Here is a 15,149-nt window from a genome sequence, read left to right on the forward strand (position 1 = left end):
TATATATATATATATATATATATATATATATATATATATATATATAATAACCGAGATTAGAATCTAATCTCGGTATTTTACTAAAAGTAGCAATGGAGCGTGCGTCTAAGGCAGTGTTTCCCAACCTTTTCCAACCCTAGCACCCCCTGTTGTCATGTCTAAGCAGTCCAGCACCCCCTTATTTTCATTATTAATATCTTATTACTAGGTAACTAGAAGGATAAAGGAATGTGTAGTGTACTGCTTGATCAATTTTATTTTGTTCATTCCTTAAAACTAACACAAAGTACCAATATTGTTTATAAAAGAAATAAAAAAAAATGAGAAAAAATGAAATTGCATGGATTTAAATATGTACAACTGGGTAATCAATCAAACTGTACATACATCAATGTGAATTTTGCTGTTGCTTATATGCAACTAGTTTCTCAATGAAGCAACCCAATTTGAAGTCGGTTCTGGGCAGTTGTTTTGATTTGGAGCATGGTGGAGAAAGCCTTTTCACAAAGGTAGGTAGTTGGAAATGGGATGATCATTTCCAGCGCTGCCTTTGCTAATCCAGGGTATGCTACCAACTGATCACACCAGAAACCTGACAGCGGTAGTGTGCGAAATTTTGTTTGACAACCCTGGTTCACCTGCAGATCAATAAGCTCCTCCTTTAGGTTATCATCATCATCCATATCTGCCAAGAAGGGCTGCTGTATCCATTCTGGAAATGAATGATCCATGGGAAAGTATTGTGCCATAGTGGTCTCTAGGAGTGAAAGGTGAGCAACAATATTTTCCACAAGCATTGGCTGGATTGCCTTGTCTCCATGTTTTTCATCCAGGATAGGAAAGCTTCCCACATTTCCTCCCTGGATTCGACGCTTCCACAGTGATATTTTCTTCTTGAAGGCTTCTACCGTCTCTGTACAATCAATATTATTAGCAAACATGCCTTGCATGGACAAGTTGAGATCATTCAGATGACCGAAATTGTCTGCCAGGTAGGAGAGGGAGGGAATGAAAATTTCGTCCTCAAAATTTTCAGCAAAATCACTCTGATACTCTCGGAGAAATATTGCAATCTCATCAGCGACCTCTGCAATACGTGTCAGCATTTTTCCACGGGAGAGCCATCGCACTTCAGTGTGGAAGAGAAGCACCTGATGTTCACTACCCATCTCCTCACAAAATAACTTGAACACTCTGTGGTTTAAAGCACGTCCCCGGATGTAATTGACAACTTTAACACAGACGGACAGAAATTCTTTCAAATGAGATGGCAATGTCTTTACCGCCAAAGCATGGCGATGGAGTACACAGTGCTTCGTAATGATATCTGGTACCCTCTCCTTCACTAGAGCAGCAAATCCAACTTATTCCCCAGCATGGCTGGGCACATCTGTGCAGACTGATCCTACCTTCTCTCACTTGATCTGATGCTAAACTAGTGAAAGGAGATCTGATTACTCTATTTTAAGGTATTTTTACCTTACGTTGAAACCCTGCATGTGGTGTGTATGTTCCAAATGTGTGTATACATTGAAAACTTGTAAAGAGTAAACGTGTGTGTGTGTGTGTACACTACATACTGATGGCTAACTTCGTTTTATTATTATTATTATTATTCAATTCTTGCACACTTATACTTCTTACTTTTGACCAGAAACTATCACGGAAAAGGTCGACATATTTATTTCAGATAAAGAATCAACATAAAACAACCAGTTAACTGTAATATATCTAATTCAGGAAAAATAATAAGCGAAATGACAACATGCACACTGATTCAAAACATAGCCTACCCACGTGCTACGAAGCCACTCGCCTCTGATACCAGGGTTCCAAGATTTTAGTCTTTCAATACTTTAGTATTGAAAAAACATCATCACTCCTTTTACGAGATAATATGAAGCGACACATTGGGGAGAGAGAGAATACTTTCCAATGGACTTACTAGCATTACTGGAAATCAAAGATAGTCTTAGATATGCCGACAAAACTCAAATATGTAGGAGCTGTACTGCTCTGTTGCACTGCAACTGAATAACTACAGTGCTACTGTCTGGCTGCCACTGGTCCCACAGTCTCGCCGCTCTCATGTCAGATACAAACAAGTACCGAACGTGTACTGCAGAACTGGTCAAGCCTTGCTAGGAAGTGATATTTTACCGTCATGTGTGTATCGCTTCCCAGCACCCCCAATAATTGTATTTCAGCACCCCCAGGGGGTGCTAGCACCCCAGGTTGGGAAACGCTGGTCTAAGGCAACTGTTAACCCCCAACCCCCTTCTCTCTCTCTCTCTCTCTCTCTCCTCTCTCTCTCTCTCTCTCTCTCTCACTCCACGACACCTCCCCCCTCCATTACCTAAGGCAACTAAATCAGACAAGTGAGCTTATAAAAAATAACATTTATTTATGAACAAAGCATTAGCTAAATAAACCCAGGTTCTTAACAAAAAGATTAAATGAATGATTGAAATCAAATAGCCCATTCTATATTCCCCAAAATAACCAACATCATTTTAGTCATGAAACTGGAAAAGTCACAACAGTCTCTACAGTAACACCATGACACATTATTTAAGTCAGTTCCCCTTTCTCCAGATCAATTCCCCTTTCTCCAGATCAATTCCCCTTTCTCCAGATAAATTCCCCTTTCTCCAGAACCGCCTGTTAGAAGACAGGAGAACACCTCGATAAGCACAAGATTAACATCAAAGATCATATGAAATAGAACATCTCTGAAATAAATATTCAAATACAAATCAGCCACAACTTTGGCCAAAATAAGTATGCTTACCCATTCAACACAGTATGCACAAACACTTTATAATAAAAGTACTGTTCGAAGTACTCCCCTTCAGGTAATGCTACATCTCATTATGTAGGGAAAAGCTCGCACACACGTACAAACTCACACACATTGTCCACATCCCAGGTAACTGCCTAGAACTAGATTCATAAGTCACCTCTGTGACCTGCCCGAGCATAGCGACAGAACAGGCACTGATCTGCTAAGACAGCAACTTTGATATCACACCACCCCAAAAAAACATGTCAGCATTCCCAAAGTTCGTCACCTCAAGCACTGTCTCTAAGGGAAGTTAAATGATGACTCTCTACATTCTAAGAAACGTCAAAGCACATCACATTACAACGATATATTAAACATATTATCTTAGCAAATCCCTCTTTCATATAACATATATATATATATATATATATATATATATATATATATATATATATATATATATATATATATATATATATATAATGTGTGTAACTGTGAAATATGTTTTGCCAAAATAGAATTCCATCTAATAAATGGAGCTCATAAAAAGGTCAAAAGGTAGAAAGTTAATAACTTTTGATGTTTTTATGGGCTCCTTTTGTGTACATATAATTCATTTACAGTACATCATATAGTAGATATATATACATACATACATACACAAATTTCTTCTTTCACCTTTTAAATTAATATATACACTTCAAAACTGATAAAACAGCCATTATAGCCATAAAAGTAATAACAAATTGTATCAGCTCTTGTTTGTGGATTTACATAAGTGCCTTATTGTGGGAGACTTCGTTTTTTCACGGCTGAAAAATTAATCAAACTTACTAGTTACATCTGCAAATACCTCAACAGAATAAATGGATTTTTTCCCATCCAAAATATCTTTTAGTCTTCCCATACTGACAGCCAAAATGATTTATCAGACTGAGGATTTCCAGTCACGACTTTCCAACTCACTTTTCTGATCGGATGCGGTTAACATTACGGCTTTTTCAGGTTGATTCAAGATACCCACAAGATTTTGGAAAATGCTCCCTGGCAAATTACAGTGGAGTTGTTAATCCTTCCCACTGTGCTCACTATTGTTCCCTCTTTGGGAGATGCCACCTCTTCTGCATGACCACAGGTTTGAAATCAGGCTGTTAATAATACATGGAAAAAAGAATGCAATTCATTCTATCTTATCATCCTCTGCTTAAATGTTTCGTGCTTTTTTTCTTTAACTGCACTATGAAGCAAGTCTCAGTGTATAAGCTAAAATACATCAAATTGACTTCTGGAATAGCTACAATTTTATGGATGTTAAAAAATGTGATTCTTTGTTTTCACTAAATAATGGCAGACCTCCTTTTCAGATGGATGTCTGCTGTCTGAGGCCAGAGTAACACGTTACTGGAAGGGAGTCTCAGGCGCCTCTCCCCCAGCCATGACATGTTTTTCCTCTTGGGGGAGTGCTAATGATGCTGCATCAAATGCAACAATTTCTGCAGCTCCTAGTATCAGGGATGATAATCGTTTGAAAGACATGGCTGTCAATGGTTACACATGCAATCTGGAAAAAGGTTACGCTTATGCTGCAGATCTTGTGAGCAGACCTTGGTGGTCAGCTAACCTTGGTCCTGTCCGCAAAGTTTCCTCTGTTCGCGTTTTCACAAGACAACGGTTGGATATACCCTCAAAGTTCAAAAATGTAGAGGTTCGTGTTGGATATTCTGACCCTGGAAATGGCGATTTCTCTGACAATACTCTTCTAGGGTTTTATGAGGGGGAAGCACCACAACAAACAACCATCTACTTTGTTGCTGACAGGCCCATTAAAGGTTCTGTTGTCTCTATCCAGAGTTTAGATTACTATTATCTAATAATATCAGATGTTCAGATTCTTTATGTGTAGGAAGTTAAGTTAACAATTCATTATCAGTACTTCAGTTTTCAAATTTCATCTAAAAATTAAAAGACTTTCATTGCTGACCTTATCCACTAATCATGTTTATTATTATTGTTGTTGTTGTTGTTGTTCTTGTTGTTAAGTGGTTTAACCAGACAACTGAGCTAATTTAATAATTAGCTCTCACAGGGCTGGTCCAAAGGATTTGTCTTCATTATTTAAACAGGTAGGTTAAAATGTATTAAATTACAGCTCTTTAAAAAAATTCCTAATTGGATTAACTGAAAAAGATAGTGACAAGATTTCTTTTACTGAATAATTTCCTAATCTCTCCTTGTATTGTCAATTATATTTTGGACAGCCACCCGAAAAATTTTTAATTGATAGAGTTACTCAACATGCTTTACATGAAATGGTCGGATAATGTGGGCTATTCATCAAATATCCACTGGTCAGACGAGCGCGACCAATTCTCAGACCAGTCAAAATTACGCATGTGTTACTCCTCCTGATATGATGAATTCCCTATTCCGACACTGAGCTTGACCTGTTTGATTTTTTACTATCACATTCATTACTTCATAATCTCTATTTTCTGTTGTTACAATGGGTTTTAGAGACATCATATAATCACTATATTCCGTTAACATCTTGTCAGGGTAGTTTCACCTTTGGCTGCTTTATCAGCTTTTTCATTTCCTTTAATGTCTAAAAGGGCAGGAAGCCAGAATACTTCTTCATTTTTGCCATCTGAATATAATGACAGGAGTTTCACTGAAGATCACAGTCAGAAGAGATATAAAAAACTAAGAAAATCACTTCGGCAAAAGTAAAGCATCATTATACAGTATACTAGGATGATAAGACCACTTAGTAAATTCATCCATCTTAAAGAAGAATATCCTCAGTGACTACTTTACTGTAAATTTTGCAGAAAAATTGAAGAGTCAGTCAAGTCATTGCTGACATCAAAGATACTGTCTTTGGGAATGATTTCTGGAAGTTGGCAAATGCCCACCCTAAGGATGCATATGTATGTCAGGATGCACACCTTCAACTGCTTACAACATGCACACTTACTATGGCATTAACCACCGTAAAATGTTCCTGGAGATCCTGAGAGGCACCTCTGTGGCAGACGATGATCTAAAGCCCCTTCCAGATGACGGGCACTCTGATTTGCCCGTAATTCTCTCACTTTTAAACAGTGTTACCAGATCAAACAATCCATTGCAGGCAGTAGTCACAGGCAGGCGAACCTATGATTTGGACCACACTCGTGATCGCCATCGACTCGCAAAATTGGTAACAGTGTCTGTCCGCCGTGCATTTGCCCTTCGTGTGGAAGGGGCTTTAGTCTTTAAGCAACCTCTTTCCATGACAGATATGTTGACTTCATCAACCCACTCACCAAACTTAAACACCTTCCACCATTGGCAAATGTCATCCACACTATGACCATCCAATGGAGAGTTTTCATAAAAGAACCAGTGATTAGCCTTTAAATATATATACACTACTGCATTTAACCTTCCCCTGACCACAGAACTAAAGGTATCCTATGAGAGGAATTGTGAAATCTTTCATTGAACCATAAAGCAAGAAATGCCCTCAGGAAACGAACTATGTATTACTGCAGAACATAAGACCAACTTCCAGGAAAAGTGAAAAATGTCAATAAAAATGGAGTGAACAAAATAATAAAAAATAATAAAAAAAAATTTTGTGCTTTTCATTTTGTCTGCCTCCAAGCTTTTTACACACACACACACACTATAATAATAATAAGGATTAGTTTTTCCATACCTCTGCATCTTATTTAGACTCTTCTCGGGCTGGTGCCTCTCTCTCTCTCTCTCTCTCTCTCTCTCTCTCTCTCTCTCTTGTCAGAAGCAGTTAAGTTTGCTAACTATCAAGAGAATCTCATCTGCCCTTATATAGCTGTTGCTTTTTAATTCATATTGGTATGGAAAAATATACTGTATTGTATGATTATGAATATGTATATGAAAATTAAATTTAGTTCTTTCAACTCAGCTCTTTGGTTACATAGTGAATAAATTATAACAAAGTTCTAGCTATGAGTTCATATTATCACCAAAAGTGGGACGATAAGTTTTGCTTACAATCATAGTTTCCTTAACGGGTAATATAGCTTCTCAAGCGGATACAGATTGTTGAAAAAATTAATGTTAATGGTCTTGGAATCATACCATCAACTCTGCGAATAGTTATAATCTGCATAACTGCCTATTTTGATAGCTCAAACACAAAAAAAAAACTCTAAAAGCACTTATACCTGAGTATTTAAATAGTTTATCACATAAAATACATTTAGTCACGAAAATGATATGAAAATACAGTATTTAGTGAATATTCTTCTATGAAAAATTATGCATATAGGCGAATTTTCCGCAAAAACGGGGATATATCTTCCAAAGAAGACATATCTCCAAGTTCTCAATGAGACTTACTCAAATCATTGAATAGGAAATTCCATGTCTACGACTCAACTCATTTCGAATAATCCATGTAAATAGGTTCATTTTTTTAATTTTGAAGATCGCTTTGCAGTCCTTCATGACATCGAATGTTGTTTATAAATTCACATGCCCTCGAAGGTTACTGCAAGTGAGATATTGCAGCCATATGGGTTTTGGCTTTTCCAATATCAGAAATCATGCTGCAGTTTGTACAATAGAGGTCTTGAAGCAGCACTTCTCCACAATTGGCTCTGCGAAGAACCCAGATCACTAAACCACCTTAGAGTCATTACTCATAAAAAGCCTAGTTCATTCACTAAGCAATAATGTCCCGGGGACTGCTGCGGGCCCGGCCCGCCCGTCCCAGGACAGGTGGCGGACATCGCCCCCCCGTCCCGGGAACCACAGTGAGCCGGGAACTGCGGCGGGCCTGGCCCACCCGTCCCATGACACGTGGTGGACATCGCCCGCCCATCCCGGGACCCGCGGTGGGCCTAGCTTGCCTGTCCCTGGGACACGTGGCAGACAATGCCCACCCTTCCCGGGATCTGAGGCGGGCCCGGCCTACACATCCCGGGACTCATGGTGGGCCCGGCCCACCCGTCCTGGGACATTTGGCAGACATCGCCCACCTGTCCCGGGACCTGCCACAGGCCTGCCCCGCCCGTCCAGGGATCCACCACAGGCCTGGCCCACCCGTCCCTGGATACGTGGCGGATATCGCCCACCCAGCCCGGGACCCGCCGCGGGCCCGGCCTGCCCGTCCCAGGGCACGTGGCGGACATCACCCCCCCGTCCTGGGACCCGCAGTGGGTCCGGCCCAGGACACTTGGCGGACATTGCCCGCCCCTTCCCGGGACCCGCAGCGGGCCTGGCCCACCCACCCGTCCTAGGACCCGCGGCTGGCCAGGCCTGCCCGGCCCGGGACACATGGTGGACATCGCCCACCCGTCCCAGGACCCGAGGGGGGTCTGGCCCTTGACATGAGGCGAACATCACCTGCCTGTCCCAGGACCCATGGCGGGCATGGCCAGTTGGCCCAGGACACGTGGCGAACATCGCCTGCCAGTCCCGGGACCCACGGTGGACCCATGGCGGGCCTCGCCCTCCAGTCCCTACAGAGAGCAACACCTATGCTGTTACTTAGAACCAGAATATGCCACTGAATCCTCTCAATTCTCCAGGGGCTTCACTGAATCCTCTAGTTCTTGTCCTGGCACTCTGTGATTCTTAACTGAATCATCTGCTTCTTCTCCTGGCCACCTCCGCCAATCTTACTGAATCCTCTCAAAATCTCATAGGGCATCTCTGATCCTTGTTCTTCTTCCAGAACCTCCACGAATCCCATCATTTTCCTCACCATTTCTGTATTCCTCCCCTTTTCTTTCCCTTCCAGGGATCAATATAACTCAAAGAAATCATTTTAACATATTTATTTCTTTTCTAGTTCAATTTCCTGCAAAGATTAACACGGAAATTTATTATTACAAAATAAGCTTCAAACTCTCCATACAACAAATTATTCTCCTCAAAATGTTCACATCTGATCCGTCCTGAATGAGGCCAGTGCAGTCTTTATGACGACGGCTCCAGAAACCATGCAAATGGAGACGACTTTTAAAAATGAATCAACAAATAATGTCTTCGTCGGGAAAGTAATTAAAAAGATAGCTGGACATTTTGATATTTCAGTCACAGATGATTATGAAACAAAATAGATTTTACGAAGAAAATTAAAATAATAATTTAAACGAAATTTTTTCATAAGTTTTTTTGATGAGAGAAGCGTAAAATTCTTTAGTACACACACACACATATACACACACATATATATATATATATATATATATATATATATATATATATATATATATATATATATATATATATATATATATATATATATATATATATATATATATATATTTTTTTTTTTTTTTTTTTTTTTACGTATATAGCTGGCCTTGAGAGAGGCTATATACGTAAACGGAATAATTGAAGGAAGACAAGTTGAAATTAATTGAACTTACCGTAAAACTGATTATTATTGATAATTTCTTTAGAGGAAAAGGTCGCCAGAAAACTCAGCTCGTTACTTTACAGCTATTTATTTACAAAAAAGCCCGTGCTGGCCTGGAGCAAAAGGTAAATGATATTGGCCCCCACGTTGGGGCTTATAATCTCTCATTCAATTCAAGCTGATTTTCATTCACTTGGGGTAATGCACACTTGCGGGCAGAGAGACGGCACGTGACTCATGGAATCTGGAAAAAGAATCCCAGATTAAACGAGATAAAAGAAAAAATGACTTCTTGCTTTGATTAATTAATTCTCTAATACTGGGGGTGAGTAAGGAACTTTAAGGTTTCACTGAAGTATGCAATGACTCCATTGGTCTGGGACGATCACACAAGGGGAAGCATGCGGCCATGAGGCAGTGAAAAGGGAACAAAGGGATGAATCCTTTTGTTGCTGGAAATTGAATTGGGAGAATGAGGATCAAAATGATAATAGGTGATAAGGAGAGACTGGCAATATGCTGTTCCACAAGACGTACCTGGATGTCGTGTTCAGTGTGGACCTTTGTAGAAAATGTGGCTCTTGTAGAAAACATGGGCCCCCCCTCTGTCTGAGGCCTGGGTCATCGGCGCGCCACTCACACACCCTGGGTAGGCCTAACAGGAAGGCAGGTAATTTGACCTCTGTCCGAGATCACGTCTCGCAGCCGACTGAGGCAGAATTCAGGTGGTTGCTTGGGGGTTGGAGTCAGTTTAACCCCCCACGATCAAGGCAAATCCTGGAAAACAAGCATACAGCCAGCAGAGGGGTCACAGGAAAGGGAGCTTAAGATCTAGGTCTAAGAAGTACCAATCTGCCTTCATCCTTCCCTTTTGAGATACGTCCCTACAGCTGATAAAAGACACTTTTCCCCCAACTGGGGAATCCCCTATCTCTGGCTGGCGGGTTTTGGTTCCCGCGTTTCCTAAAAATCAGCTGATATTCTAAAGAAATGGCTGTCCGTTTTCCAAATCAATTAATTAATTAATTGCGGGGTAGACGAACGATCTATAAACGCACAGCTCCCCTGTTAAGAAGGCATTCACTCCCTTTCGGGCGTGAAGGTCTTGGCTTAAATAAATTGGTCGTCTCGACTACCCCGTTCTCCCCTACTCCAACTTGAAGTTTTTTGAGCAGCGATACAGCTAACTACAGTGTCCTACCTAACTTATAGGCAAAGATGCTAAGTGTACTAACTTAATGTAGTGATGTAGTCTAGCCTAAGTAATAACTACGGGTTGTCTTGTGACGACAGTCTACTCTAACCCCTAGATAAGGTTACTTTATTGAAAATTCTACTTGCTACTAACCTAATGCCCTGGTACTAAATCATTAGCCTAACCTACTCATTATAGTTAAATGAAGACGCAATCATTCCAGAGTGTGGTACGCACAGCAGTAGTTCAGCGGAATTGTTAAAATACATGAGGTGAGGTAATGAAGCGTGAGGATGATGAGTGGTTAGTGCATTACCAGGATGGAAATGTAATGAGGTAATTATATTTAAGTAAGGGTTAGTATCACCATGGCTATGTTAGAGGGTTAGTTCTACTGGCAGAGATCAGGCTGGCTACCTTCTCTGGGTAGGTGCCAGATCACTCTGCAATTGAATGCGACACTGTACCTCGGGCACAGGTGTCAAGGAGAGCATGTGGCTCTTTTGTTAGTATGTTAGTTACGTCCCTTCTTCTTCTTCTTCTTATTCCTCCAGGACCTGGCTATACCAGTCCTAGGAGTGACGGAGGCACAGACTCTGGGGAAAGGCCAGAAACGCCAGCAGGGAGCAGAGGCAGTGGTAGCAGCTGAGGGATTGCAGGAGAACACCCTACTTCGTATCTGCAGCAACCGTCGTAGAGTTGGAACCTACTGCAGGGGAGGCCCTCACTCCGACTGCTGCTGACAGCTGTCGTAAGGGGGAAACTCCAGGCTGACTCCTGCTCGGGCAGTTCCTGGTTTTCCAGAGGAGGTATGAAGGTAAGGTCTGCCGCAGGTTCATCTCGGGCGACAGAGGTGAGGCTGAAGAAGAATTATGGGCTGGAGATTGACCATGGGCTGCGGTAAGCTCCATGCCTGTTGAGGATCTCCTGTAGGAGGATCCTTGGTTAGGTTAGGCGCCGGCACTAGCTCGGGCCAGGCGCAGAGGTCAAGTTCTGTGGTGGCTCTACGTCCAGGCTGGACGGAGCTTGGCACTGCTCAGTGCTGCCAAGTGGCACTGGCAGAGAGTTGAGTCGACTGGACCTGTGGCGGGTACTAGAGGTGCAATACCTCTCAGCGTGCCCTTGGAAATGGGAGACCTCAGGTCATGCGCTAGGATGAGGTCGTAACCTCCTGGAAGGTAGCTTGCAACTGCAAGTGTACATACCTTGGCAAGGTGAGGTCGTACGACTCTCAACTGGACGGTGGGAAGGATCATCTTACTATGATTGATGCCTTCAATCGTGATCAGTTGCCGTCTATCAATGGTAGCCCTCGGGGGATTTGATCTTCCCGTATCAGGGAGATTTGAGCGCCGGAGTCATCAAAGGCTCTGACATGGCTTGGTGGATAATGACCTTGGAGGGGTGCGACGGTTATAGGGCCCTGAGCTGGGGGTCCTAGTAACGAAGGATTGGTAACTTGCCATTGCGATGGCAGGAATATTGTAATTCGCGCACCCTACGTAGTTGGCAGACATGTGACCCTTGCGGCCACAGTCTCGGCAGAACTGGTTCGAGAACTTCTTCTGTGGCATTGGATGGTAAGGCCGAGATGGCCCCACAGGTTGCGAATCTGTGGAGTCACCAAGGCTGGCATGTGCTCTGGCACAGGTGAAGAGTCCTCTCTGGCCGTGATTTGATGTGGTGAGGTAGCTGGCCCTGGAGTGGTGTAGGGACATCCCCAGAGGAGGTCCCGTCCCAATGGTAAAACCTACTCCATGCCGAATCGTACGCACTACACCTAGGCGGTGAGGTTTGGTACACCAAGGAGTGGTGACCTGCAGGACGACTGTGGGAACGGTCTTGGACTGCCCTTCGACCCAAGTCATGGCCCACCTGATGTGCTCGTCAACTGTGGCACTGGCTGGCACTTGGTCCCGGTCTATAAGACACAGATCGGAGCCGGTATCTACCGTAACGGCTGCAGAGTCACAGGTAGGGTAGAGCCATCCAGGTGGGGTGCCACTGTGACTGAAGAGGTCCACACCCGTCAGGGTGAGACCTGGACTCGGGCATAACGGCCAAGGGGGTTGTGGCACTGATCAGGTGGACGTTGCCGGGTCGAAGGCACATGCTTGGGGCACCCGGGATATCCGGGGGAGTAGTGCCCTGTAGCCCCACAGGCTCTGCGAGGACCCCTCTGCTGGGCTGGTCTCCGTAAGGCATCTGATTGGTCCTTGAGAGGAGGCTGAGGCACCGTTCGGTGGCCTAGGAGGTTCTGAGGAGGTTTGTGGCTCTCAGCGCTCTTGAGGCGGCACTCTGCTGCGAGGTGACCCACTTTCTTGCAAACGTTGCAAGTCCGTGGGTGTCCTTGGTGGCGTCCTTTGGCCGAGTGGATCCAGAGAGATGACCGGGTGGCACTATGCGTCGGTGGGCGGTGCTGTGAGAGGGGTTGAAGGTCTCCCAGTCGTCAGCCAGGCGACAAGCTTCCGCAAGTGTCTTGGGTTGCTTGTCGTTAAGGTGCACTGCGAGTGGCCCAGTACACACTGGTAGAGGTCTTCCAGCATGATCCTGTTAAAACAGGTCCTGGAACTCGGTGCACGACATGGCCTCGAGCCAGCGCTCCAGCTTGGATTTGTGGTAGGAGTAATCTCCCCAGGCCCAACCAACTTCCTTTGCCTGACCTCTGAAACGCTGCCTCCACCTCTCCGGGGTGATTTCATAGGCCTTTGTAATGACCCGGCGAACTTCCACCAGGTCCCCTCGCTGACCCTGATCCAGTGAGCGGAGGGCAGTCTTAGCCTTGCCATCCAGGTGCTTGGCAAGCAGGGCGGCCCTCTCTATCTCAGTGGTAGGGTAGTTCTCGAATAAGGCTTGGACTTCTTCCAGCCATGCCTCGGGCTCATCCTCAGTCCACTTCGGGATGAGAGCGTTAATGCTGGCAATAGGATTGGATGACACCGTAGGTGTGGGACTGGGAGCTGGCTGCATGGCTAGGGCTTCGGTGTTCACCTGTCGTGCCTGCTCCACCTCGAGTCTCCTTCTCTTGAGAGCTAGCTCATGCTTTCTCTCTTCTTCTCTGGCAGCTCTCTCTTGCAGGAGCGTTCGTCCCGTCTGCCCCTTCACCCAACGGGTGAGTTTCCTGCCAGTGTAAACCGGCGTTCGTTGCCCAGAGCCATGAGTGTCTGGAGCCTCTCCCAGCTCCCTGGATATATGTGGTTGGCAGCAGAAGCCATTTCCTTAGGCTGCAGTGGAGGCTCGGAGGAAAATGAAAATAATGGCCAGGAAAGGGTACTGAATGGAATGGGAGTGCCTACTGTGGAAAGTGGCACTCACTTGGAAATGTGTTCTGCGACGTGGTAATGAAAAGTCTGAAAAGACTGGGTGCTCGGTGGCACTTTGTGAATGGCACCTTCTGATGAGGTGAAAAAATCGAAGGAAGTGTGCGGCGTAACGTCACACTTACGGGCGTTCCCAACTTGGGAGACGTGGAATGGGCTACCTTGTAGGTCCAATACAGGTGCACAGCACTTTTCGGGGGCGTTCCTTGGTTCGTGATCCAAAATGGTGGATACTCTAATGAATGGGCGTTCCGTAGGACGGACACGCAGGTTGGTCAGCACTTAGGGCTGGTATTGCGGCGCTTGGGGAGGCGTTCCCTTGTTGAGTGTTCCGAAGGATCACTGACCCTTGTACACGGACACACTAATGAATTGGGCGTTCCGTAAGGACGGACACGCAGGTTTAATGGCTACCTGTACAGCCTGTACAGGTGCAATGGCATTCATGGAGGCGTTCCTTGGAGCACTGGTATCGTGCTGGTGTGTCCCGGACACTACATGCAGTATACTTAAATATACTGAAGTGAAATGGCACTGCTCATGGCAGAGGGTAATAGTGGAGGAGAGAAAGTAAAAGGTGGGAGTACTTCAGCAGCCAGTCGATGGACAGTGTCAAGAATTAGTGGCACTGTGAAATGGTGAGACCTGACGTGCACTGGTGGTGGCCAGTCCTAAACTGGTAACGACTTCCCTGTCTGGAAGTAATGAATTTGCGTGGCACACTGTGCGGATTGTGCTTGCGGTATACGCAAGTCTTTTGCGATAAAAGGAAATGAAAAGACCACTCGGGCAACGACAGGTAATGGAAATGTTTTAGAAATGCTCAGGCCTCGCTGAAGTACTCGGTAAATGAAACAATAAATGTTTGCAAACTGCAATGGACACACGCGCGTACGTATCACGCTGTGTAAATGAAGACACAAGAGACTAAAATAATGTTAATTCTGCATGCTATAATTAATGGTAAGATGTATGCTCTTGGCTTCGTGATACTGGTTCTGGTCTCTCTCTCTCTCTCTCTCATCTCTCTCTCTCTCTCTCTCTCTCTCTCTCTCTCTCTCGAGAGGGTGAAAATGATATATGAATGTGTAATAAATACCATTTTAATATTACAGTATCTGTAAATAAAAACCCATGACCTGAGGTCATGGCATTAGGAGGTCCTACGTGACCAATGCAGATCTAGATTACGCTATGCGCTGTCTGCAGTAGCCTGGTTTAAATCTGTACATTGTCATCATTTTGCATTACTGATAACTTTGCACAACTTTAACTTCCATGGGAAGCGGTTGACCTGTTAACCTACGCCGGAAACTTGTAACTTTCAAGCCGGCGGACTACGTATGTTTTTATATGAATCGCTGAGATAGCTAATGTCCGCTATCGACGTGATGCTTTAGAATGGCAGTTCCGTGCCAGCATTCAAACATATCGGTCCTCCCGACGAAC

The 15,149-nt window shown here is 44.1% G+C and overlaps 1 protein-coding gene across 1 annotated transcript; it reads right to left on the reverse strand.

The window, feature by feature from the left end:
• Positions 1–428: 428 nt before the first annotated feature.
• LOC135216262 (protein FAM200C-like) lies at positions 429–1,169 on the reverse strand. The gene has a single exon (XM_064251427.1). It carries the CDS (start codon positions 1,167–1,169, stop codon positions 429–431), a length of 741 nt encoding a protein of 246 aa, XP_064107497.1.
• Between the last annotated feature and the right edge of the window lie 13,980 nt (positions 1,170–15,149).

Source organism: Macrobrachium nipponense, chromosome 6 (genome assembly GCF_015104395.2).
Source record: "Macrobrachium nipponense isolate FS-2020 chromosome 6, ASM1510439v2, whole genome shotgun sequence".
Classification (NCBI taxonomy): domain Eukaryota; kingdom Metazoa; phylum Arthropoda; class Malacostraca; order Decapoda; family Palaemonidae; genus Macrobrachium; species Macrobrachium nipponense.